This window comes from Lissotriton vulgaris, chromosome 1_1 (assembly GCF_964263255.1).
Source record: "Lissotriton vulgaris chromosome 1_1, aLisVul1.2, whole genome shotgun sequence".
Taxonomy (NCBI): domain Eukaryota; kingdom Metazoa; phylum Chordata; class Amphibia; order Caudata; family Salamandridae; genus Lissotriton; species Lissotriton vulgaris.
The window spans coordinates 882,676,339-882,701,585 of NC_141685.1; the positions used below are offsets into that span (position 1 = coordinate 882,676,339).

General features: G+C 48.4%; 1 protein-coding gene across 2 annotated transcripts in view; it reads left to right on the top strand.

Annotated features, from left to right (window-relative positions):
* MYH9 (myosin heavy chain 9) overlaps window positions 1-25,247 on the top strand; it is a 250,168-nt gene that overhangs the window by 38,674 nt on the left and 186,247 nt on the right. For both annotated transcript variants that reach the window (XM_086958556.1, XM_086958561.1), the window contains exon 2: window positions 18,022-18,373. In XM_086958556.1, coding sequence (XP_086814682.1) covers window positions 18,041-18,373 — 333 coding nt within the window. In that variant the 5' untranslated portion in view covers window positions 18,022-18,040. The remainder of the gene's footprint in view (window positions 1-18,021; window positions 18,374-25,247) is intronic.

Here is a 25,247-nt window from a genome sequence, read left to right on the forward strand (position 1 = left end):
CTGGGACCATTGCTCCTACGTAGCGACTCTAAAGTGGCAAATGCTTCTCATTTTTAGACTAGAATGTCCTCTATATACAACAATCTTAAATTGGATTTCTATCCCTTCTGTTTGAAATCTTAATCCCCCCCCCCCCCCCGAGCAGTAATTAACCATGCAGACGCCCATTCCACGTTAACGGTGTGGTGTCTATTTATTTGGACCACAGCACCTGAGCTGATCTCTGGCCTCTGTTAAGGCTTTCCATGCATAGTTCCTTGCGACCCCCGCAGCTTGTATGGATTAGTAACCGGCCCATCTAAAACTGCTGCGTAGCCATCTTTGAATCGTCTAAAGTTGAGGGATGTGCTATAGAAACTCACAACGTAACCTATTAAAACAAGACCAATTAAGTAATGCAACAGTTGTGAAAATTTACCTTTCAAAGGAAGATAAACCTTTCTCAGTTCTGGAAAAGTTTTTAGTGTACGCTACGCGGCATCTCACTCCTCCCTCAGCGGCGTCTCACTCCTCCCGCAGCGGCGTCTCACTCTTTCTTCTCTTCAACCCCCCGCGTCCTGAGAAGTTGGGCGTTTCGGAATATTGGCAACAACCCACAGCATCTTGTGGTATCGGTACTAAACTTCATCTGGGAAATTTGATGAAGCTGCCTAAGGTGCAGGTACATGGCCAGAAGAAACCAGATTGTTGCAGCTGTCACGGAAAACTAGCTCTTTCAGCATGTTTGCCTCTTTGGGTGGTGTGCTCCCCTTTAAGTCTGTGGCTACTCAGGCGTTTTAAAAAGACCACCCTCTTTCCCAAATCCATTTTCTTCCACAACCATTTCCCGGGACATCTCTAAGATGGGTTCTCACCATTTTCAGTTGTTGGACTGACGTGACCTCAATCTCAACAGTGTTTCCACAACGTGCCACACCCTTAGTTGTGTTTATTGTTGAGCTGTTGCCTTGCGCCACATGCATGATGTCGTCACTGTTAGCTGTACTCTTGTTCCAGGGTCATGCATGGATCTCCTTGCCAACTCTGCACCTTTGTTCACAACTGTAGAAAACCTAAGCTGGAGGAATAGCAAGTGATGACCATAGTCTGTGTATTTAAGTGGTCAGGTAATTGTCAAACAGTGCGCTATTGAAGGTGGGGCCAGCCTAAGACGATCTGGTAGGGGGTGGCAGTATCTTTTAACTGCCTCTCTATTAGGGCGTTGGATCCCTTCTCCCCATGTAAAGTTTTGTACTGTGTCCCCATAGTTGGGATGTTTTGTCTTCATGATACCTTTGACATGCATGGGTGGCTAATAAATGGCAGTGTAAATATAGGGAAGATCTGCTGTAAATATTGTGTCAATTTGTGAGGGCAGCAATTGTTTATTTCTGACTATAGATCTTGCACATTGTCTTCACTCCTCCTTCACCCCGAAAGAAAAAAATAGTTCTGTTTAATTGGGGGAGGTTGAGAAGTGGTAACATGCCTGATCCTTTAGACAGAGCAACACTTTTCTGGCCAGCCTGTCTCACTTTCCTGTTGGGATCACCTTTTCCTTTTAAATTCTACCCCTAATGGTGCCATCATGTTTCCACCTGGAGCAGTCTAACCTTGTAGCAGACTGAGCAGCCTGGGCTACACAAGCTGTGGTTTGCTCACATGTACATCAGGTTTAGAGGGGGCATCCAGAAATTTGAAGGGCGACATCTCACTAATTGTCCAGGCTTATTCACTAGAGAAACTAGTACGGACTCCCCTGTCAGTACTTTGTTCACAGATTCGACTTTTTGTGTGTGCCGCTCAAGTCTGGCAATGGACAGCTGGTGAGGATGAAGAACTTATCTGCCTGCTTGAGCTGCTGCCTGTACCAGGAGGAAGCGGTACAAAAGGGGGTGGTAATGGACGGAGCATCTGAACCAATCAAACACTCACCCAGTCAAAAGATCTGGGTTTAATCCATCACCGTTCTTTAGCCCACTCTGCCACCCCAGTTCAGAAGAGGCATTATTTAAGAACCAAAACTCAGCTGGTTGGCAGGACCTGGGTGGAGGACAGTCTACGGACTGATGCAACCCAGGAGCTCCCAGGTCACCTCATGCAGCAGCAGAGAAACCATCTTCCGGATCAAGGAGGTGCTCGATCTCCTTCACAGTAAAGAATACTACATTTGATTAAGCCCTAACCCTACCTTACCCGTAGGGTGCTTGTACCTGGCTCACCAATCATACCTTGAAGTCTTGGGTAATCTAGACTTTGATTCCTTGCCAGGGACTCCTAATCAGCTGGAGGAGAAACTGTTCGTCATTTTTCTAGGCCAAGCATTTCCAGAGAAATTGTGATGTGAATCCCTGGTCTAGACTTTGTCCAGTTTAGTAACCCACTGGTGTGCTGGATTCCATAGGTGGTGGGTTATTTTGACATTGATTTAGATCCCTTGGAAGCTGCATAGCATGCCTTATTGGACACGTATCTTCAGCTCATCATACCTACTGAAATCAAAAGTTGTATTGGGTGGAAGCCATATCTTTTGATTTAAATATATAATTCCCAAAAGCTTAATAAAAAAACCCTGCATCGACCCAGTAGGCTTTCCAGGGAAAACAATGACCTTGTGGCAAAATGTTAAATTTAAAACTTGCCCCCCTGGTGCGTATAAAAAAAATGTAGCTATAACTATGGCACACTTCTGGTTTTATTTGGGAAATCTAGAATTAAAGTGTAGGGTGTTTTACTTTTTATAAAGTAAAATGGCTGAGCATGTAAGGTTAAGTGATAGGTTTCTTTGGATTTCTAACCCCACCTCACTATCGCCTGTTCAACCCCAATTGAGTGTAAAAAAAAAGCTCTTGACCAATCAGCCGGAGTGCAGAAGTACCGTGCCCCTAAATGACTGTAACGTGAACAGTTCTTTAGTAACCTTGTGACTGCCCTAGAACCCAAAGAGCTGGCCCACATTATCCAAGCAGATATCCCATGATGCCCGTCCTGTGGCCCTTGCATGATGACGCGGGCTCCACCAGCGCCTCCGGTCTGTACACCCGCGATCTGAGCTGCCTTTCCTGTTCGTGTCCCTGTATACACCCGACTTGTCTTTGTGATTTCCAACCCTCCCCCAACAGCCATCCACAGTGCGGCCTGACCTTTGAACCTGCGTGATGGTAGGGTTGGCGTTCTTGTGGAGTTTTCGGAGCATTGAGGAAACTGCTCGATGGCCAGCCTGCATTAAACTCCAAACCAGGTGTGCCCCAGCGAGCAGTAGGTGCAGACTGTACTATTCCCGTTCTTTCCCTTGACCCCTTGGGTGCCACGAGGGCTGCATTGGCACCTCAGTGGCGGCGCCGCCTTGAAGGTCTGTCCTCGGCCTTCTTCTCCGTTGCAAGCTAATACCTGCGTGTGCTCCGCCGGAGAGCTGTGAACGATGGTTTGAGATGTTCGTGTCACGGCCTGCCGCCTCCTCCAGCGCCGACACTGAAGCCCTGCGGCTTCACTTCCGCAGAGCTGCACGCACAGGTGTGAGGCAGTCACGAGGCGCGGCCGCGATAGCTGTGCGCGCGGCTCTGCTGCTTCACTTCCGCAGAGCTGCTTCACTTCCGCAGAGCTGCGCGCACAGGTGTGAGGCGCGGGGCGGAGCCGCCATATTTGTGCGCGCGGCCTGTCCTCCAGCAGGTGCGGTGTGCTGTGGTACAGTTGAAATAATGATGCCTCTACACCCTCGCAGGGCTGTTTTATGCACGACAACCCCACGCTTCCTGGTCTGTGGCATTCCCTGATGGAAAACCCAGTGCCTATGTACCCCCCCCCTGTACGGTCACATTCCTATATAAGCAGTTTTTGCGTTCGAGGTACCGCATGTGGCGGTAGCTCTGAGCATTACAGCTTTGCATACCCGGTAGCAGGTTTAAATTCGTACCGTGGTGGCGGGGTGTGTAGAAAATGCTGGCAATGTTCCCCTCCATCTTCCTCTGGATAGAATTACGTGCTCTTCGTGGCTCAGTCTTGGTAGCCCTCATTGGCCGATGGGTGTGCTTGCTCCCTGCAGACCTGCTTGACTGTGTATCCTGCCATTGCCTGCTTTTGGTAGTGCTGGTCCCAGGGCAGTTGCTGTGGGTGCGCCCTCTTGGCATTGTCTTGATACTGGCAGTGTTTTGGATATGGCATTGATTGCTCATCGCCAGCCTTCACTGCTTGCCATGCCATACCCTGCCTGTCGGTGCTGGTCTCTCATGAGGCATGGCTGTTGGTGCCCTGGTCAGCTTTCTTGTCTGGTATCCCAGCATGCAGACTCTGAAGGTATTTCCTCTGAACCTGAAGGCCACTGCTCCTTGAGGCAACCATAGCATGCCCGCCTTGCAGGTTGTGAAGGCCATCTTTATGTATGGATGTATCCGCACCTCACCAGCTTTCCCTTTGTGGTGTGGTGTCCGTCTTATCCTGTCGCAGTGTTTGAGGCTTTCTGCGGTGTAGATGGCTGCTGCTTGCTCTCTGCATCCTGAGATTGTCCCATCATGCACTTCCTGTCTGTTTCTAAACTCCTTGGCGTTTGCTTGAAGATATAACCGTATATTCTTGCTGCTCGCAGTGGGGAAAAAAATTGATACTTGTATAGCGCATTACTCACCCGCAAGGGTCTCAAGGCGCTTGTACGAATACCGCTGTGGAACCCATCCTGGCTTTCCCTGTGAGGCGTCCACTCCTGGGCACCCCCAAGGTGGAGGCCAGGCATCCTTAGCGTTGTGGGGGCCGTTGTGGAGATTAAGCAAGCTATTGCCCAGAGTTGCAGAGTGGGACTCAATGATTGGAATAGGCACCCGAGGCAAATTATCAGGTCCATGGAATTTTGAGCCTAAGACCTGCCGAGGCGGGGAATTGAACCCTGGTCCCGGGCTAGGCCTCTGTATCAGGGTCTGCCGCTCTAACCATTGAGTCACATATGGAATTATTCCATATCTACCAGTCTGTTTCTCAGGCCCATACCTGGGACAGGACGTGGGTACCAAGGTTCTTTCTGGGCAGTATGCTGCCGCTGTTGGGCACAGACGCTCACTGCTTGATATGCAGTGACGTACGAAGGCTGCTCTTCGCTTTATGGTGGACCTACGACAGTAGGTAGTAGGCTGTGGCTAATCAAAGTTGGGTTGTTAGTGCATGTCACATTTCCTGGAGGCGCATGCTAGGTAATAAGCTGTCAGCTGCATGGGGCACAGCATGGATCAGGTGGTTCTTACCAGATGTAGAGCCCTCTCGCCAAGCTAATATTTCTCATTTAGTGTCTGGGTAGCCTCTTCCTCCTCCGTGTGTGCAGTTACATTCCTGTCCGGGGGAGGAGTTGGTGGGGGGCACTTGGCTCCAAATCGAGGAAATTCTCTGAATCTCTAGTCTAAAGTTCAGTCACCCAAAGCATTCCATGAGCTCATTCCACCGGTGTCTGCCGAGACTGATTGGGGGAGCAGACTTTGGGTGCCTGACAACGCGCGTATGTCCGAATAGCCCCCTCGTGTTTTTATATTTCTATCTGTTAAGGGAGTTTAACAGGACCGCCTTATAGACTGCAGAGTCGACCGATTGTGAAACTGCTGCTGTCCTCTCCTATTTATGCCCAAGGTTGTCCAACTGGTGGTGCCGCACGAGGGGGCAAATGGCCTACTCTGACCGTCAAAGGCGAGGTGGCTATTGGACATGGCACACGGGACAAATGTGAACATCTCTTCTTTCTATTCTTTGCTTGTCTCTGCTTCTTTTCTCAGTTACTTCTAGTCTCCCTCGGTTTCTCTCCACCCTTTTTAGGTTTCGACTTTTGGCGAGGGGCGAAGCCACTCCCAGTCGAAATCTGTTGTTTTTAGTAGTGAGGTTAGGACAGCCTCTGTTTCCAATTGGCTAGCTCCATAAATGGAGGCTAGCCATTGGGAGGCAGAGGCTGTCAATCGCGCTTTCTCTCAAACGCGATTCGGGGGCGTTTCTGGTGCTTTTTTTAAGCCCCGCCCCTTTGTCCCGGGCCGCGCTGCGATTGGCTGCCGGCCCGGGACACCCCTGTGACGTCATTCCCGGGCCGCGCTGTGATTGGCTGCCGGCCCGGGACACCCCCGTGACGTCAGCCAATCACAGCGCGGCCCGGGACCTGACTTGTTTTAATTCCCCTTAAAGCCCTGCGCGATCCACACGTAATGCTAAGATAAAAAAAAAAACCTTAACATTCATACATGGCAAAATTTTGAAATAAGCAAAGGGTAGATTCAGAAAAATAAATTGGAAGAAATTATTTTCCCGTTCACTCAGTACATAGTGCAAAAGTACCCTCGGAAAAAGGGAAGCTGCTAGCGGTTTGGAAAAGGGAACGAACGGGTAGGTATTTGTGCAAAAGAAAACATAAGCCATGCACGCTGACCAGCTGTTTCCGTAGCTTAGCAACGACAAACTGAGCTCCCTACAGCAGAGTAAAGGGGCGTAGCTCTAGGGTGACAAACGCTCAAGGTGGTATGCATACTCTGAGGCCACCTTGGACTAGCTTTGCATAGTCTGATGTGAGCGTTTCAAACTTAGTACGCATAGTGGTGAGGGGGTTCCACTGTAAGCATTATTAGCATTTGCTAGCTGCCTAAGCGTGATTATAACTGCTTATGCAAATTAAATCGTAGCTCAGTGCACCTTTTTCTGCACTATATTTTGAAACCTAATCCTAGATCATTTTTCTTCCGGACATATAATACTTACTACTGTATTTCTCGGATTTTATAACCAACGTTAGCGCTGGCATACTTGGAAATAAACAACGTCATTGGAGTAACACCGGTTTTTAGGCTACTGCAACAAATCACTCAAATTTCAAGATGGCGACCACGCATGCATGTTAATCGTGCGACTCTACTAGCCCCAGAATTATTTCCGCTGAATTTCAATCGAAGAGGCGGTAAACAATTTTCCTGTGTTCGGGGAGAGGATGGGGTTTGCAGGGCCGTGGCTCGTCAAAAGGACCGCAGTGAACTAAATTTAACATCTTCCACTCGGAGTACTGTTTCTGTTCCTCCTGCCCTCGTACCCGAATGTGTACCATGGAGTCAGACGTCTCGGATAGCACGGAGCTCTCCCTCATAGACAGGCATATCACTAGGTATGTAATGGTAGCTCCAGAGCTTTAGCCTTATATTACTGCGTTTTTGTATAGCGCGTACTTTACCCAGAGGTGTCAGAGCGCTTTACAATAATAGAGCGAAGTGAATTACATAAGGTACAAGAGTGACATCATGGTAGTAGGTACCATTGCTAATATGTACAATAGTTACTCGTGGTGAGAGTTACGTATTAATAGGTTACAAATTCACTCAAGGTTACATATTAGGAAAAGGTGGAGCGATTAGGGTTACACAAATATATAATACATATTTACAAAATTGAGACAGAGGGTCATGGTGTGCGGCACGCGAATCGCTTGATGTCGCTATTTAAATGCAAATGTGCGGGGGGGGGGGGATCATTGAAGCCTCAGCCCATAAATCCACACAAAAGGAACTGTGCGCGCCTCGCGAGGAGGACAGCCGCAGCTTCGGAAGGTCCGGCCGGCAGTATGCAAATGGCATTCAGGCCCGCACCCCTTCTGCGTGACTAACTCTGTCGAGGTACAGGGCCGGGTGAAGGGACCAGGGTCCCCTTCATTCACAGGGCCTCTCTGCTGGGGCAAAGCAGACAGTGAGAAGGGCTGTTCCCTTTTCAACCACAGACTTCTGCACTGGGGGCAGGGGTGCAAGTGTGAAGGGGACGCGCACCCCTTCACCCACAGAGCCTCTCTTCTGAGACACAGCAGCCTTGCATCGCTGTGCTTTTCCATTGGGGCAGAGCGGAGAATTCTGGATAAGTGAACATTGGAGCAGAACGAAAAGAGCAGTGGGAGCGTGAAGGGACCAGCTCCCCTTCACCCACAGGGCCTCTCTACTGGAAAAGGGAAACACGGGAGCTGTCAAAACGTGCAGCTGTGCACATCTGTTTCTGCACTGACTGCCCAATTCCTACTGTCCCGAAAGTGCTTTGTTTGCTAAAATGATCTCGACTATGCAAGTGGATGTCCAGTGTCTATAGGAGACACATACCATGGGTGAGGAGGGAGTGTCTTAAAATTCCTGGATAAGATTTAATTGCCTGTTCTCGACAGACATCTATGTTTAGAGGGGTTGCTATCTTATTGAAGCGAGGGGTGGGGATTTGTAAAAAAGTTAAGAATAGGGCTGGCAAATGGGCCTTAGCTGGAATTGTGGTGGATAATAGACACTTATCCATCTGCACGTTATATGGGTCCAATCTAGATGATCCAGAAGTGATAAGAGTAAAACTTAGAACTAGCAGCATGGCTGCAGCCAATCTTTTTGTGGTGATTTCAACATTAATTTGCCTGGTGATTTTAACCTCAAGTGCACAAGTATTTTGGTAGAAAGCCCAGGGTCTTTAAGGCCCTCCAGACCATAGTTCAAGAGCATGGACTGGTCGACATATGGTATACGATTCAGAAAAGGGGGTGGTGATGAACAGTGTCTGAATTAAGCAGACCACTCTTACCCAGTCCAAAGATCAGGGCTTGATCCATCACCGTTATTTAGCTCACTGCACCATCCCAGCTCAGAACCTGGCTATATGCAAATCAGTCTGTCCCTGGCCCAGTGCATCATGGGAACAGGGCAGACTAAACTACCAAGCCAATTCTTCACCAGAAAGGAGACAAGCTTCCGGGGACCGGTTTCTGGCATTTCAGCCGTCGTGGGCCCGGCTTGCTTAAATCCTGATGGTGCAGGGCCAGGGTCAGACTAATTTGCATATAACCAAGTTCTGAGCTGGGATGGCTGGGATGGTGCGGTGAGCTAAAAAACGGTGATGTTTCAAGCCCTGATCTTTGGACTGGGTAAGAGTGGTCTGCTTGATTCAGACACTCTGTTCATCACCACCCCCTTTTCCGACATATGGTATAAGCACAGTAAAGATGGCTGCACATACTGTTCTGCCTCCTACAACAAAATGGTTCAGTTAGATTATTTTTTTAATGTCTGATCAGGTGGTAGGGGCAGCTTCTGTTGTAATATCTCCAAGAATTCTGTCCGATCACAATCCATTGGTAGTGGAATCTCCCTGGGCTTGGTCTGTTAAGGCTCCGAGGACATGGACATTTGAGAGAATTATTAATGGATCAGTGTTATTTGGACCATATGAGAAAGTGGATAACAATTTTTAAATATCAATAGAACTGCCTCCGACTCCATAGTTTGGGACACCTAAGGCCGCAGTGCGGGGGAGACCAAGAGCTTTGCAGCTTATTACTGGAAGTTTGCTCAAGAGCAGATTAAGCACCGTGTGGAGGAGTTGCTGCTGGCAGAGCTAGAATTAACATGGAATATTAAAGATGGTCTAAATACAGATCAGTCAGCAGACAGTGGCTATAATGAAGTCTAGATTACTGTAATTCTTCGGGCAGGATCTGGCGTCTTAAGTATTTGCGATCTCGTACAACCATGTATGAAGTCGGTGAAAACTTAAGTAGAATTCTTGCAAAAAGACCAACAGAAAAGTTTGTCAAACCGAATAATTAAAATGCAAGATCAGCATGGGGACATTCAGGATACACAGGAGTGGGGTTATGGAGGTATTTCACGAGATTTACACCCTATTATATGCAAAAGATTGCTCCTTTCACCGACCGTCTTCAGCCAAGGGATGTCTTTGGCATATTGACACTCTTAAAGTCACAATGGGACAGAGTGAGGCGCTCTCCTCCCCAATTTTGCTGGAGGAGGTTGTTGGCTATAAAATCTTTGGCCAATGGAAAGGCTGCCGGCCCGGATCCCATTCCTTTAGAATTTTACAGGGTGTTTTACTCGATTAGTCAGGATATGCTGTCAGTCTTCAGGGCAATCCAAAATGGAACAAATGCCAATACTGTTCCACTAAATTTCTGTGAACCGTTTTATCACACATTTGATTGAAACAGAAGGAGTGTGAAATTCCCATTCGCTATTTTATAAAAAAAATTCATACATGTGTTGATTAAATATCAACAAACTTACATTTTAAACATCTACAATGCAAAAAACAATACATTTAATATACCGAAAATCCGTACATATCTACACCCATTCATTTCTCCCATTCGCACAAGTAAATCTTCTCTCATCCACACACCCCCTATATATATATATATATACACATTTACATATATATTTCAATGAGGTCAAAGAACCACAGCATCATTGTTCTCATTTCCTTAGGTTTGGAGCAGTTGTTGGAATTTAGTTTTTTGGCTCAACAAAACAATGGTCTACGTGAATCCAACTCCCATCTGGTATGGTGTTCTCATCAGGACCCAAAGCGTCAATGCAGAAAACCTTGTTACGACACTCGACAAAAAAAATCCATATATTTATTTTTAGATTTTTCAATAGCGCGAACTTGAACCGATTAGGTTATCAGAGCGCTTTACATAGCACCAGTTCCGTTACATGTTATCACAGCAGTTTACATAGAATCAGTTACGTTACACATTTCAGGAACTTGAACCGATTAGGTTATCCAAGCGCTTTACATAGCACCAGTTCCGTTACATGTTATCAAGGCACTTTACATAGAATCAGTTACGTTACACATTTCAAGAACACGTTTCTTTTTGTTCTAATGAATAGGGTTCTCTTCACACTGGGGAAGGGATACACCTGGCTATATTCCAACAGTCACACCGGCGACTAGTCGTTACAGCTATAACTCTAAACACACGGGGGGGGAAGGGATACACCTGGCTATATTCCAACAGTCACACAGGCGACTAGTCGTTGTAGCTATAGCTCTAAACACAGGGAGGGGATACACATAGATACAATCTAAGAATCACATAGGATATTAGTCATTAGAGCTATCTTCTATCTACACAGGAGGGATATGACTGGAAACACTCTAAGGGTCACATAGGGGTGGTAGAGAATACATAGGCCCACTGCAAATACTAGTCGTAAGAGTCAACTACGTACACATAGGAAGGGATATGACTGGCCAAACTCTAGGAGACGCATAGGGGTGGTATAAGGTGTAAGGACGTCAGCGAATACCAAAGCTTAGCATTATTGCAATCGGTCAAAGGTCTACTGCATACACCAGTGATTAGTCATCTCTACACACATAGGGAGGGGATATGACTGGATAAGCTCCAAGAGTCACATAGGCATGGTATATGGTGCAAGGTCTAAAGCAGATACCATTAACTAGAGTCACCACAACAAGACCAAAGCAGAGTTCCATAAGTGTGGATGCAGCCACAGCACAAAGGGAGGGTGGGAGGGATGCAATGGCATGGAGAGAAGGGGGCACAACAGGGAGGAAACATTTGAGGATCATCCACAGGGAGAGGGCTAAGGCCAGGGGCATGGTGGGGGGCCAGAGTCCAGAGAAACTGTCCGAAAACATCAGCAAAGTGTCGGTCAGGACAGAGCAAAAGTCAAGAAGTCCAGCAGAGAAGGTGGGAGCCCAGGTGAGAGATGACGCCGAAGGCCAGCCGCAGGCGCGTCTCAGGCATACGCTCGATTGAAAAAAGAATACAAGTGCCGAAAATCCAATCTTTTGATTATAGCTGCACTCGTGTAGTTTGTAGATGTGAAACCTTGTGGAGACCTCCAAGATCTGTGTGTCACACAGAGCTTGTGCATTTGATGGGTACGGCTCCATTCCGTGATCCGAGCAATCTTCAATTGGACTTGTAGATCGCCGTGAGGTTTCACATCCACAAACTACATGAGTGCAGCTATAATCAAAAGATTGAAAAAAAGAATACAAGTGACTAACTCCCAGCGTCAATGCAGAAAACTTTGTTCCGAAGCTAGACAAAAAAATCCAGATACACTCGATTGGATTTTAAACGCATAGACCATTGTTTTGTTGAGCCATAAGGCTATCAATTCAAACTGCTCCAAACATAATGAAATAAGAACAATTTGCTGTGGTTCTTTGACCTCATTGAAATGTAAATGTGTGTATATAGGGGGTGTGTGGATGAGAGAAGACTGACTTGTGCGAATGTGAGAAATGAATGGGTGTAGATAAGTACAGATTTTTGGTATATTGTATTTTTTTGCATTGTAGATGTTTAAAATGTAAATTTGTTGAATTTTAATCAACACGTATGAATAATTGATGGATTTATAGTGAATGGGAATTTCACACTCTCATTCAGTTTGTGTGATAAAACTGTTCACAGAAATTTAGTAGAACAGTATTGGCATTTGTTCAGTTTTGGATTGGTCAGTGGCTTGGCCTTACTGTTGGGAGCCCGAACCCAGTAGTGTTTTTGGTCCGTCTGCAGGGCAGCGCGGGGGGGAGGGGGGGGGTCATACCGGGCTCATGACGGCAAACTATTCTTTTCAAGAAAAACCCAGCATGAGTTAAACCCCTCTTACCGACCAATTTCTCTTATCAATACCGATAGCAAAATATACTCATTCTCCCCTCCAGACTTGCGGAGGTGATCACCTTGCTAGTTTCACTGCATCAGCACGAGTTCATCCCAGGCAGGCATACAGCCAATCCAGTTTGCTGAGTCATTGCTGTAGGAAGGTACATCCTGACTATGGTTGCCCCCAACTTTTTTGCCCTGTGTTTTAGCTGGTTTTGGACATAGTCGACCTGGGACCCTGCCAATCAGGACCCCAGGCCTACTGCTCTCTTTAAAATGGATTCCATGTACCCTAGGTGCATTTCCAATTGGTACTGGGCCACCCTATCAGACCCTGTAACTCAGGGCATGGGTGTACCCAGGGCTGCCAGGGGCTGAAGCATGTATTATGCCACCCCTGGCTGGCCTCCTAAATTTGACACAACTGGCTGCATGACAGCTGGGGCAAAGTCGTGTAATCACCCTTTGCTGTAGGTGTAGTATACCTATACCTAACCCTAAAATGGACACACAGATTCCTATCAGTCACTCCTATGGCAGGCCTTAACAATCCTGAAGGCAGAGTGCTTGGAATCGTGTGAGATGGTGCTCTGGCATGAGCTGAGCCTGTCTGCAGCTTGCGGAACCAAGTCCTAATAGCTGTTCCATGATATCGCATACCATATACTCTTAAGTGCATTATAATCCTCGCGGTTAAATGCTAACTTTGGTATTGCTTTATCAAAACATGTCGAGTAAGGTGTCATACGAATTGGAATACTAACCCCTCGCCAATTCTGGCGACGGGGTTAGCATTCCACCCTTCTAGAGGGACACGACATGTATGTAACTGTGAACCCCGGTTAAAGTTAACTAAAGCCTCAGCTCCACAAAATGGATGCTGCCACCACAGACACGAGTCTGACCTCCTGCTGCTGGGAGTCCTTCCAGCGAGGGAGGCTTGGACAAAGGGTTTCCTGTCCGGGGCGGTGCTAGCACCATCCAAGACATGGTTTTGTGTATCCTGGGTAGGCAGGGCTTTTCAGGAAGGTGACTGCTGAGTGGCACCCCAGTGCTCACTACGCATAGGCCAGTCAGAACCAGTTCCAGGGGCACACCAGCCCCTGGCCTGGGGAAGTCCGGCAGGGGAGAGGGGTGTAACCACCCCCCTCCTGGTCCCACCCATAGGCAGGACCTAGTCACCGGGTCAGCCCCCTTTTTTTGTATAAAGATAGGAGCGGGCCCCCTGTTCAAATTAGATCATCTTTGGAATCAAGACACGACTTTCTGCGAAAGGACTTCAAGATTTCTTCCTCAAGATTCTCCCTTGTGGCTAAGGAGTAGTCACCCTGCATCCGCAGGCACCATCCTAAAGAACACTGCGGTCTGCTGCAAGTCCTTCATCACGAATCCGACGACCCAGCTCGACGAGACCCGGCTTCCCTGGCATCTCTGACCTCTACTCGCCTCTACAGCAAAGCTGAGAACCGTGAGTGCGACGAGACCTCGAGGGACCGACGATCGCCAAGACTGCACGACTTCTTTACAGCAAGCCCACCGTGTCCTCCACTGGTGAGTGCTTTGGGGTCCGAGAAGCCCCAACCCTGAGCAGCTCCAGCACCGAAGATCAGCCCTCCAGCATCTCCACGATCTGCGTGGGGCCCTTCTGCTTTTGCGTGCTCACCGCGCTGTGGGGCTACTAGCCGGCTGGCTTGTGGCCTTCTTCACGACGCCCGACGACATCTCTTCTGCTGGTCTGGTTGCTCCAGGCTGGCCCTTGCTTCCTTGTTCAAGAGAGGCACCCCGGACCCTCCTGGTCCACTCCAGACGCCATTTTAGGTCCACCGCGTGGGCTTGAATTTGCCAAGGCTTTGTTGCCCAATCCGGGGTCCAGCGACGCAGACAGCTTCAATCATCGTGGGACAGCTCGCTCCTCCATCCTGGTCGCCGACAACGCCTCCTGGTCCGTGAGATCTGCGTGCACAGCATCACCCACTCACCTAGTCGAGGTGACTACCATCCGGTGCCCTCCTGGTGCCACCTGACTACTGGCTAGTAGTCTCGAACTTGGTCCCCTCTGCTTTCAGGTGTCATCTTCCATCGATCCAGGCTTGGATCCATCGAACTTTCTTCACTGGTCGCCTGCCAGCAACTTCTTTCTTCCAGGCTCCTGGTCCGTCTACGAGGATTCCCGACGTCCTTTGAGTCCTATGCAGCTGCAGCCCCTGGGCTAGGTAACTTCGGCATTTCGGTGCCCCAGCATAGCCTCACTATCCAAGGGTCAGAATCCACTTTCGTTTTCCTCCTACCAGGTCGGGTTCGCCCGAGAACACTAACTTTGCAAAATCTAGCTACCATAGACTTTGTCCCGCACCCCGCGTGAGAGTGCACACTCTGCACACGAGTCCCCTGGGTCTCCTAGAAGTAATCTAAAGATTCTATAGTCAAGATCTAGCGATTCCAAAGCCTATTAGTGCTGTACTTACCTGCTAGTAATTTCGCATTCCACTTTTCAAGTATATGGTTTTCCGTGCCCCTCGGGCATTTGTATATACTGTGCTAACTTAAGTATTTTCGTAAGAGTTTTGTTTTGTGCTTAGTACCCTGTCCTCATAAAGAGTACAGGGCTGTTGTGATTCTTAATAAATATCTGTTTATTTTCATAACACTTGTGTGGTGTCCTTTCACTGGGTATTCAAGGGGTATATGTGTGGTAAACAACTGGCTTAACACGCCCTCTCGAGTCTTTAGCCTTAGACTGCTCGTATCCACGCTACTAGGATAGCTGGTCTATAAGGTTGACTTACAACCAATCATCAATAAGGGTTGCTGGACTGATACATAGTGTTCACTAGAATAGTGAGCACTGCATATCAGGCCACCTTCTCACAATTGCCTTATTGGTTTGGGCTCAGGCTACGGACTCCCATTAGGTGTGATCCTGTTGGACGCAGAGAAGGCGTTCAACAAGGTCTCCTGGGAGTTTTTATGGGCAGTACTTCAGTGGAAGGGTTTTAGCACGGAGTTTGTTCAGGCACTCTCCAGCCACAACACTCCGCATCTCTGGGCGGGGGTCAGGTTCTTTTAACATCAGCAGTGGTACCAGACCAGGCAAGAGTGTCCCTGCTTTTTGCTCTGTACATTCTTTTCGAAGATGGACAGGAATGCTGATATTCAACCAATTAGGATCAATGATAGAGTAGAAGACGCTAGCCTATGCCGATAATATAGTGGTTTTATCCAGTAATGTTGGTCTTGCCTTTGCAGCCTTGAGGACTCTAGCCGAACAGTACAGCTTGCTTTCAGGGTTTAAGCTGAAGGTTTCAAAAACGCAGGTCATTCAATCAACTATGTCCTTCTAATGCTCCAGTTGTAACAGAAGCAATATACTTGGGTGTTAAAATCACTGCATCTGTAGCCAATATTACTGATCTGAATGTCCTCCCAGTGGTTGAGTCCACTAATGCTAAGCTAGTTGGGCTAGACCACTTGCATCTTTCATTTCATGACCGTTGCAATGTACGAAGGCTGATCCTCCCAACATTTTTCTATTTATATAGAACTATTCCATTAGTATTCTCGCAAGGGAGTTTGGTTAGGGCTGAAAGGATTTGTCAAATGTTCCTGTGGAGATATCATCGTTCACGCATAGTGTTAAGTGGATGTGCCTTCCTAGGGATCGTGGTGGCTGGGCGATTCCAAATCTTTTATTATACTATTGGTCGTCCATGTTGCAACACTTTGGGGTAACCTGTTAGATAGGGAGAGGTTCCGGTATTTAATTGACCCACTATCTGAGATAGGCCTTGGAGATGCCGCGAAGGGTGTATTAACCCAAATCCTAAGGGTGTATTAACCCAAATCCTTGAGCCGAGCTATTTCAAGAGAACAAGGTTCAAAGTCATTGCAGCGTTGTCTTCAGTCTGGCGCAAAATATGACCTAAATGGGCAATTCTGAAAATTATTTTCTATATGCCTTTTACAGCTGTTGTAGTGTTGCCCCCTATTTTTCGGGATCAGGTCATTTTTAGATGGCGTCATTGTGGTTGAATGCTTTAGGTCTTGATAGACAAATGGCCTCTTTCTTATTTAAGGGATAAGTTCTATTTAAATACCCACGACTTTTCAAATATCTTCAGATTAGAAGTTTTATCAACACTTACATGACAACCCAACAATGTTTGATAAGGTTACTATAATAGAATTAGCTCAAAGGAGGATTAGAATTGGTATAATTTATCTGTTATCTGGTCTTCCGGATTATCTTGATGTACAGAACCTTAAGTGGGAGGGGAAATTTGGGAAGACTGGTGTGGATAAAGGCCTGCACTGGAATTAGTAAGCTGTTTTAGTCTCCGGTAGCCTACTGACTCAGTTATGTCAATGTTAGACTTGACTACAGCAGGCAAAATTGGTGGTCGTAAAGGAGATCGCTGCTCTAGGTGTGGGCTTCAAGCAGTTGATGTCATACATATGTTTTATTTGGGTAGATTTCTTCACGAAGTTGAGTGCTTTATAGTCTCGCAGCTGAATGTTCCAATTACCCCATTATCACCAGCTCCGAAGAAATAGTATGACAGCATGGCGATGGATGAAAGATCTAGATCTGTCTCTGATCTTCTGTTTGTAGCAATGTCCATGATTCTGCTCTGTATCACCTCTCAATGGCTAAGTCCCGAAGAACCCACCGTCTTTAATTGGAGAGCTAGGATGCTCTGTCTATAATTTAGTCCGTTTTTTTTATTGATGGGGAGAAGGAGACGTGAGTTGGCCCTTAAGATCTGGGGCCCATTAGCTGAATGGTTAAAGCACTGATTTCATTTTTATGGAAAAGATCTAAGTTTATATTATATCTGTAAATGCTGCTATTTGTTGCATCTCACTCCCTTGCTCTGTTGTACTTATCCCGTCTATTTGGATGTATCTTCTCTTTTGTGTTTCAGCTGGTATTTCCTATGTATTATGGTGTTTTTTTGCTCTTTTGTATATTTCTGTAAATAGTACCTGCTATGACAGGTGTCGACTCTCAAATCAAGAAAATAAAGTTTAAAAAAAAGATGCTTAGAAAGCGGTTCTGTGATCGCAAAGTCAGTGTTTTCTCATGTTGAAGATCCCATGCTGGTGGACTGTAGCTCCCTCGTGAGTGGCTCGATTGTGTTGTCCTCTGTTTGGCCACTCATGCCCCGTTTGTTTGGGATATTATGAAATAAGATATTAGTCTTTTGTGGTGAACAATTGTGCAGTGTTGCTTGCATTTTCTGACATGGCGGCCTGTCTTCATTGGCTTCCTGGTTGTAGGTTTTGTTGCGACAGCCATCTGGAGTTGGTGCCATTACCACAAACTTGGCTGAGAGCCAAGCAGGATAAAAGTACACTGTTTATGGTGAGCTCTGTTCTACTCCCCCCCCCCCCCCCCATGCCAGTACTGATGCTGATTGTTCACCTCTGGTGGTTTACCCCTTTCCTTTCTTTAGTTTGATGCTCTAGTCGCAGTCTTGTATTTGTCCTTGTACCTTTTGGTAACAGGGTAACGGGGTTGTAAGTTTCAGTCCTGTATACTTTTGACTTGCCGCTCTGGACAGTTGTCGGTTTCTTTGTACCTTGATTTCTTTATCTCGTTGCACCTATTCCTTTATGATCTCTTCTCTTTTCAGATTGCTGAAGTAGGGCACCATGACCCAGCGGGATGCTGAGAAGTATCTGTTCGTAGACCGAAACTACATCAACAACCCTCTGGCACAGGCAGACTGGGCAGCCAAGAAGCAAGTATGGGTACCTTCAGAAAAGCAGGGCTTCGAGGCGGCCTATCTGAAGGAGGAATCTGGAGACGAGGCCATTGTGGAACTGGCCGAAAATGGCAAGAAGGTGAAGGTGAACAAGGACGACATTCAGAAGATGAACCCTCCCAAGTTCTCGAAAGTGGAGGACATGGCAGAGCTGACCTGCCTCAATGAGGCTTCCGTGCTGCACAACCTGAAGGAGCGCTACTACTCCGGCCTCATCTATGTGAGTACTGCTGCTGCGTCAACCAATTGTGTGTTGGAAATTCTCAAAGTTGCAATGATTGAGTAGTGTACATTGTACAGAGTGGATCTAAATAATATGAATCCCAAATAGCTGTGCGGAAGGGGTTCCTTACACAGCTCTGTCTGAGTGGGCTTAAATCTGATGAGCAAGTGCTGTGAGTCCTGTAGAGATGTTTAGCATTTTGTCCTAAAGGACCATGATGAGTGAGCAGAGTGCTTTTCATATAGAGATGTGCTATGCAAGCTGGGTGCGTGTCTTATGCAGGCCTGGGTGTATTTTGCTGCGTTTTGTTACGTGGTACTCCGCAAAGTGACACCACTCGGAAGTTTCGCAATTGGCAGAGGGCAGTGTGAACTGACATTCGTGCTGATCTTCCTGCGGTTCAGGTAAACTCTACCCTAGCAGTAGCTCGTGCTCGCCACCTTACCGTTCGCGAGCAGGGAAATAACTCCGCTGCACTACGCGGAGGGGAGTTTTGGGCTCTCCGCGAGCTGCGCTCAGTGCAGAAAACTCCAACGGAGCAGAGTTCCCTGCCCATGCCTAGTCCTTTGAACCTGTTTTCGGAGTAGAGCTTCCTGTAGAGTAGGGCACACAGATTTTAGTTTTTATTAAAGGCTCTTTTGTGTGCAGTGTCTGTCTTAATTTTTTTAAATATACTTTTAGTGTACAGAAAGTTTATTGCAGGGCATGGTTCAAGTCGTTTCACCTTCCTGATTCCCCCAAAGTGCGTCCATTTTAGTGCATCATGCTGGCTCCATGCCACTGAAGCACCCCCTCTCACTACAGACATTGTCCCGGGAGCGCCAACGCTTTAAAGTGTTTTTATGATGGCCACATGAGAAGTGTACTTAATGGATTTTATTCGGAATTGTTTACACAGCTGGTATCCTGAAAATCTGGCATGGTGGATATGGCCATTAGGTACTCATTACGACGCCATCACCTATCCAGATCTAATCCAAGTATTATTAATGTAGAAATACGTTTCTTCTAACTGTCAATATTTGCAATATATACACATACAACCTAGAAATATATTTAAACTTAGGCAGACTGGTTGAAAGCAGTGCCCATTGAATGGGGTCTGGATGCAATAACCTACAATTCAAACATTTATGAATTATTGTTTTATAAATTTGTTTAGCATGTTTTTACCATTGCATTTCAGGTTGACCATTTTAGAAACGGTTACTGATTTGCTCCGAATCACAAGATTTTAGGAAAGTGCTGAACTGGCATTACAATCCAAGATTCCCAGGTTCCGAAGCAAACTGTTTAGTCACTAGTTCTTGAAGTTGAGCCTTTTAAGATTAATGGTTTTGTTAGAGCATTAGCCCATGCATGGGAGGATCATCGTGGATTTACTTACAAACCATCCAGAAGGCAGACCTGAAACTATTGCATCAGAATTTGTGTTGGTGGAGAAAGCTTACGCCCTTTGACCAGGCTCAGAGTGCAATTTCTTGATCACCGCTTTGAATAGCTACTGGGGTCTATAGGACCCGGATCCCCCAGCATGCTCCACGCCCGCTTACCCACCAAACAATCCAACTTTGAGAAAGTGGTGGGTGTAAAAAAGGCCATGTTTAATAACAAAACACATACGTGACATAGGATTATTAAAAACATTATCAAATTATGAGCAACATATCATTTATTATTCAATCATCTTATTAACTAGTTTATGCATTATTCACATTGTATTCGCTCATAACTTCCTCTTCATTCCCCGAGCACCAAGGGGCCCTCTGGTTCACATCCCCCCAGGAAGAGATGCCCACGCAAGGTGCAACCCACCTGAGCGATGGGCCCCAGCCCTCGGGTCCTTGTCCGCCATTTCCAGGGCCCCACCTCTCGTCCACCAGGCTGTCTAGGAGGCTCGTACCTGTCGCCCTAGCCTCCCCAGCCAGTGGTCTCCATCCCCCTGCGGAGAGCTTACCTTCTCTCCCCTCAGTGCTGGCATAGGGAGTGCGCACTGGGGACTCCCGTCCATTTTGTAAGTCTATCAGTGGTTGAATGACTCTTTTTCCGCCACAAGGGGGACTAGGGCCCAAAGGTCCGGCGCCCTTCCCCCCTGCAGCTAAGTTCAGTACAAAGGACCATATCCCCTTGATCATGTGTCCGTGCCAATGTCAGATAAGTGAACTCCATCTTGGTGAAACATAGTTGCTCCTGAGATCATCTTGTGTGGAAGATGTAGCAAGCGGCCCTTCTCTGAGCACAACTTTGCCAACTCCCCGTTGAGACGTCTGACAAATTTAGAGCCCTTGCCCGAACTCCATCGCCCCACGATTGTCGTGGGATCATGCAGGACCATGCTATCTTGGCCTGGGGGAAGGTCCGCCCCAGCCAAGCAAATTCAGTGAGCAGTGCCTCTTTGACTGCCAAGCGACCTCTGTCTACCATATCATTGCCGCCCAAGTGGATGATGATCAATTCAGGGGACTTCTGTCCCTCACGTTCTCTGTCTTCCACAAGCCACCGCAGGTGACGAATGCACATTCCTCCCACACCGTGCCATAGGAATTCTGTCCCCTCCAGACCTGGTGGTTTCCGCACTCGCCGCTGTCGCAAACGCACCGCTGTCCCAACACCCACACCATCTTTCTTGGCATACTATTAATCGGAGAAGAAATATAAAGGTCAGGAATGGACATGGTATTGCATGAAGTCAAAGCAATTCAGGCCTTACGTATCGCCTATAGCAGTTGGATGACCAGCGGCCCACCTTTACTCCATTCGCAGACAGCCCAGCTGCCAAAGTAGCGGCCCCTATCCTGAATGAATAAGATGAGTAACCCGAATCCCCCAGTCCCAGGTCTACCAAGGCCATCCGCAGCACCGCCTTGAATTGGTATTGCGAGACACAATCCCCTCCCTCATGGATGAACAGAGCCTGACTCTTTCCCCCGGGTCGGATGGTTAGGTATGACTGCACACAAGTGACCAGGCAAATAAGAGCCTCCGGCATGGGGCACAGCTGGATCACCGCCCCTTTACCTACTTGGTCTGTCTTAGATTTCTTTAGGATCACCTCCAAGAACCCAGAGCCCACCCTGGTGTCTACAAACTGAAGCCCCCCCTCCGTGGTTGCTGCGTGATGACCCTACAATTTCCCATAAGCGGAATGCCCCATAAAAGGCAAGGGAGAACACTGCAAAGAATAGCGTGCCCTCGAAACTAGAGGCGCAGTCTCGGGAGGGCGCCTAGTATGTCTCTCAAGGTCCTAATATCTAATGGCCTCCTAACATCTCGCTTGGGGCCCTCCCTTTTGGCCCAACCTGACAAAGCCCTCCTAACTACGAATGAAGTCCCAGGGTCCTACAAGCCCGCTAATCTGGCGAAAAACCCCACAGCAGACACGTGAGCTCTGGCATAGGAGTGACCTGCCCTGATAGCTAAGTCGCTGAAGAAAATGACACATTGCATGATCAGTGTGCCAACATGAAAACCCAGCCTCTTGAACCAATGTCCTGTAGTACAAGAAACCCTGTTGATATGCTTTCCGAGTGCAGTCACTCAGTGAGGCACCTACCAGCCCCGCTAAAGCGGGGCTCCACTCTTCCACAGTGATGGTGGGAACAGTCATCGGGTCCTCCTCCTCGGGGTGATACCTCGAACTCCTGCAGCTTAGAACGAGACAAAGCATCAGCGGCATGATTGTCAACCCCTGGAATGTGTGCTGCCTTGAACATCAGATTCAACTTCAAACATGCCAACACCAGGCGCTTCAGTAACCTCAAAACATGTCTACAGGTAGCCCCCTGGCGGTTAATCGCCTCCACTACAGACCTGTTGTCAGACCTAAATATAACCGACATATTCCTGAAGTGCTCAGCCCGAAGAGTCATTGCTACCAGAATTGGGAACAATTCTAAAAAGGTTATGTTCTTAGTCAGTCCACTTTTATGCCACTCCTCCGGCCATTCAGCCCCGCACCACTGAGGTCCCAGGTTAGGCCCGAAACCAATGCTGCCTGCAGCGTCTGTGTATAGTCCCAATTCGGAGTTAGGTACTGGAGGAGAAGGCCAAACTACAGCTCCATTAAAGTTCATCAGGAAGTCGTGCCACATCCTCAGGTCCTTTCACCTCTGCTCGAAGGTGCACCCTGTGGTGCTTCTGGGTTAGGCCCACCATAGCCCTGGCTATTGATCTTGTAAAGGGGCGGCCCATTGGTAGTATTCTGAGAGCAAAGTTCAACTGGCCCACTAAGACCTGTAATTGGTGCAGGGTTACCTTGGGTCCAGCCAACGCTGTCTCTATCGCCTGGGAAAAAGCCTGTACTTTGTCTGAAGGCAACCTACACTCCCCCACTACTGTATCATTCTCAATCCCAAGAAAAGACCTACACGTCGCCGGGCCCACTGTCTTGCCTGGGGCCAAAGGGATATTAAATTCCCTAAACATAGCCACTAGCTGTTCTAACGCTTGATGACATGCTGTAGAGGCTGCTGGTCCCATCACCATGAAGTCGTCCAGGTAATGCACAACATCCCTGTGCCCTGTCTTGTATGAAAACAACCATTGGAGCATACAACTGAAGGTTTCAAAATACTTGCAAGAAACGGCGCACCCCATAGGCATACACTTATCAAAGTAGAATTGGTGGTGTAACTGAAAACCCAGCAAGTGATAATCATCGGGATGCACTGGCACAGGCGGAATGCTGACTCTGTCTTAGCCATGATAGCATTAGCACCTAAGAGCCTCACCTTACTCAAAGCTTCATCTAAAGAGGAGTAGGTCACCGAGCAAAGAGCCGGGTCGATGGTGTCATTCAGACTCCTTTTGGAGCAGACAAATTGTGGATCATTCTAAATTGGCCCGGCTCCTTCTTAGGCACTACTCCCAGCGGAGAGCACACAAAACCAGGGAGTGGGGGTGCCGGCAAAGGGCCCGCCACACGTCCCAGTCCACGCTCCTTCTCTACTTTAGATTCCACGACTGCTGGCTGTGTCATGGCAGACAATAAGTTATTACAGTACCCAACGGGCGGGACGCCCTGAGCTGGGATGCGAAAGCCTTCGGAGAACCCCAGGTACAACAATTTGGCCGCTGACGGGTCTGGGCACTGATTCAGCCAAAAAATCAGTCTCCCAATGTCTACAGGAGTAGGCAGCTTCAAGCTGAGGAGGCTTTACCTCCTTGCCTCCTCCCATTTCTTTGGACTTTTTGATGCACTTGAATTCGGGGTGGGAAGGGTGCCTGCAAAAGGAACACGCGTGCCTAAATCTGAAGTCTCAGGGGACCAGGTGCAGACTTTTTTTATTAAAAGCCCAGCACGCCCCCCTCTTCTCTCCAGGCCCTCCCTGGGAAGTCCGAAAGGGCTGCCTGCTGCCATGCGAACCACCTGACTTGCCATTCACACTTTCAAGCCACACATTGACCTCCACCTGGTTCCAGCCCATACCTGGGTCCTGGACCTTCTCCCACCTGAAATCCCTATCATAGTCCAGCCAAGCTGTACCCCATGCGTCGTGTGCGCCTTCAAAATCTTACGCATAAAGATCAATGACCCTGCCAACTCTGGTTTTTTTCTCAATGACTACTGTCATGAACACCTGGGAGCCAATTTGTGATAGATTCTTCCACCCTCGGTCTCTTGTCCTTAAAGGAGCTGTCCTTTCCATCCCTGTCCTTGCTCTCTACATCCAATCTTTTCGGTCTTATCAAAGAGAATATATCTACATATTCTCCTTTCCAAATCTTCTCCTTCACTTCAAGAGACACATGAGTAGCTAGACGGCCTGGTTTAGATAAAACATACCCCTTGCCCCCTCCAGTCTTAGCACCCCCTCCTGGCTCATTATTCCCACCCTCAGGCTTACCTCCTGAACTGGGAGCATTCGAAGGGGCTGCGGCCACCTGATGCGCCACCGGTACACTCCCGGACTGCGCTTTGACCAACAGAGCTAGCTGTTCCCTGATCTCGCTGAGGGGGCCCTCGTCCTCTCTCTGGGGCCCAAGGCGCGATTGCTGCTGTCGCAGACGCTACTGCTGGCAAGGGGGGCGCAACTCTACACTCGGCAAGGCCCCCGCTCCCCCGCCCCCTTGAGGTGCCTGCCCCTGGGTTAGAGCCCTTAATGTGCTTAAGATTTCCTCCAAGGGGCCCTTTGTCAAAGCCCCCCCCCCCCGGTTGCAAGGGAGGGGAAGCGCTCGCAGGACGCGGGGAAGTTGCACTCGCTATCCCAGGGGCCACCGGGGCAAATCCCAGCGCTGCTAAGGCACCCCGAATTTCGTCCAGGATCCCCCCCAGTCGTATAATCAGCAGGAGGCACTGCAGGGGCACTAGGGGCGCTGCATAGCGGAACTACGGGCAACTGAGGCGAGGAAGGGGGTGGGGGGGGCTATCGTGACCACTGGCTCCAGGGGAACCCTTGCTGGACGGATGGCCCCAGAACCCTTATTGCCCCCCTTCTTTTGTGTGCTTTTCCCACCCGGTTTCTGCACTCTGGGCTTCTTTTTTAAAGGCGGGAAGGCTGCTTTGGGTGGGACCCCCTGCCTGCGCGGGCGCTCTATGTTGACCGGAGCCTCTTCCTCTGGCTCCGAAGGAAGCTCCTCCGCTTCCTCCTCACTGCTCTCCATCCCCATTAAATTTCGCCAACAGGGAAAGTAGCTGCGCGATTTCTGGATCTTTGTCCTTGCGCTTGTGGCTCTGCCCCCCTCTGGCCGGCATAATTCTCTCGCGCTACGCTGCTCTTCAAAAGGCTCCCCCGACCACCGTACCGCATGCGCTGCCGCTCCCTCCCCAGCGGCGCTGCCCCACCGCGTCGACAGGAGTGTCGGGACCCCTTACCCATGCTCAAGGTACTCGTGAGCGAACGCGGGTCTCCAAGACGCCCTCCGTGCCGAG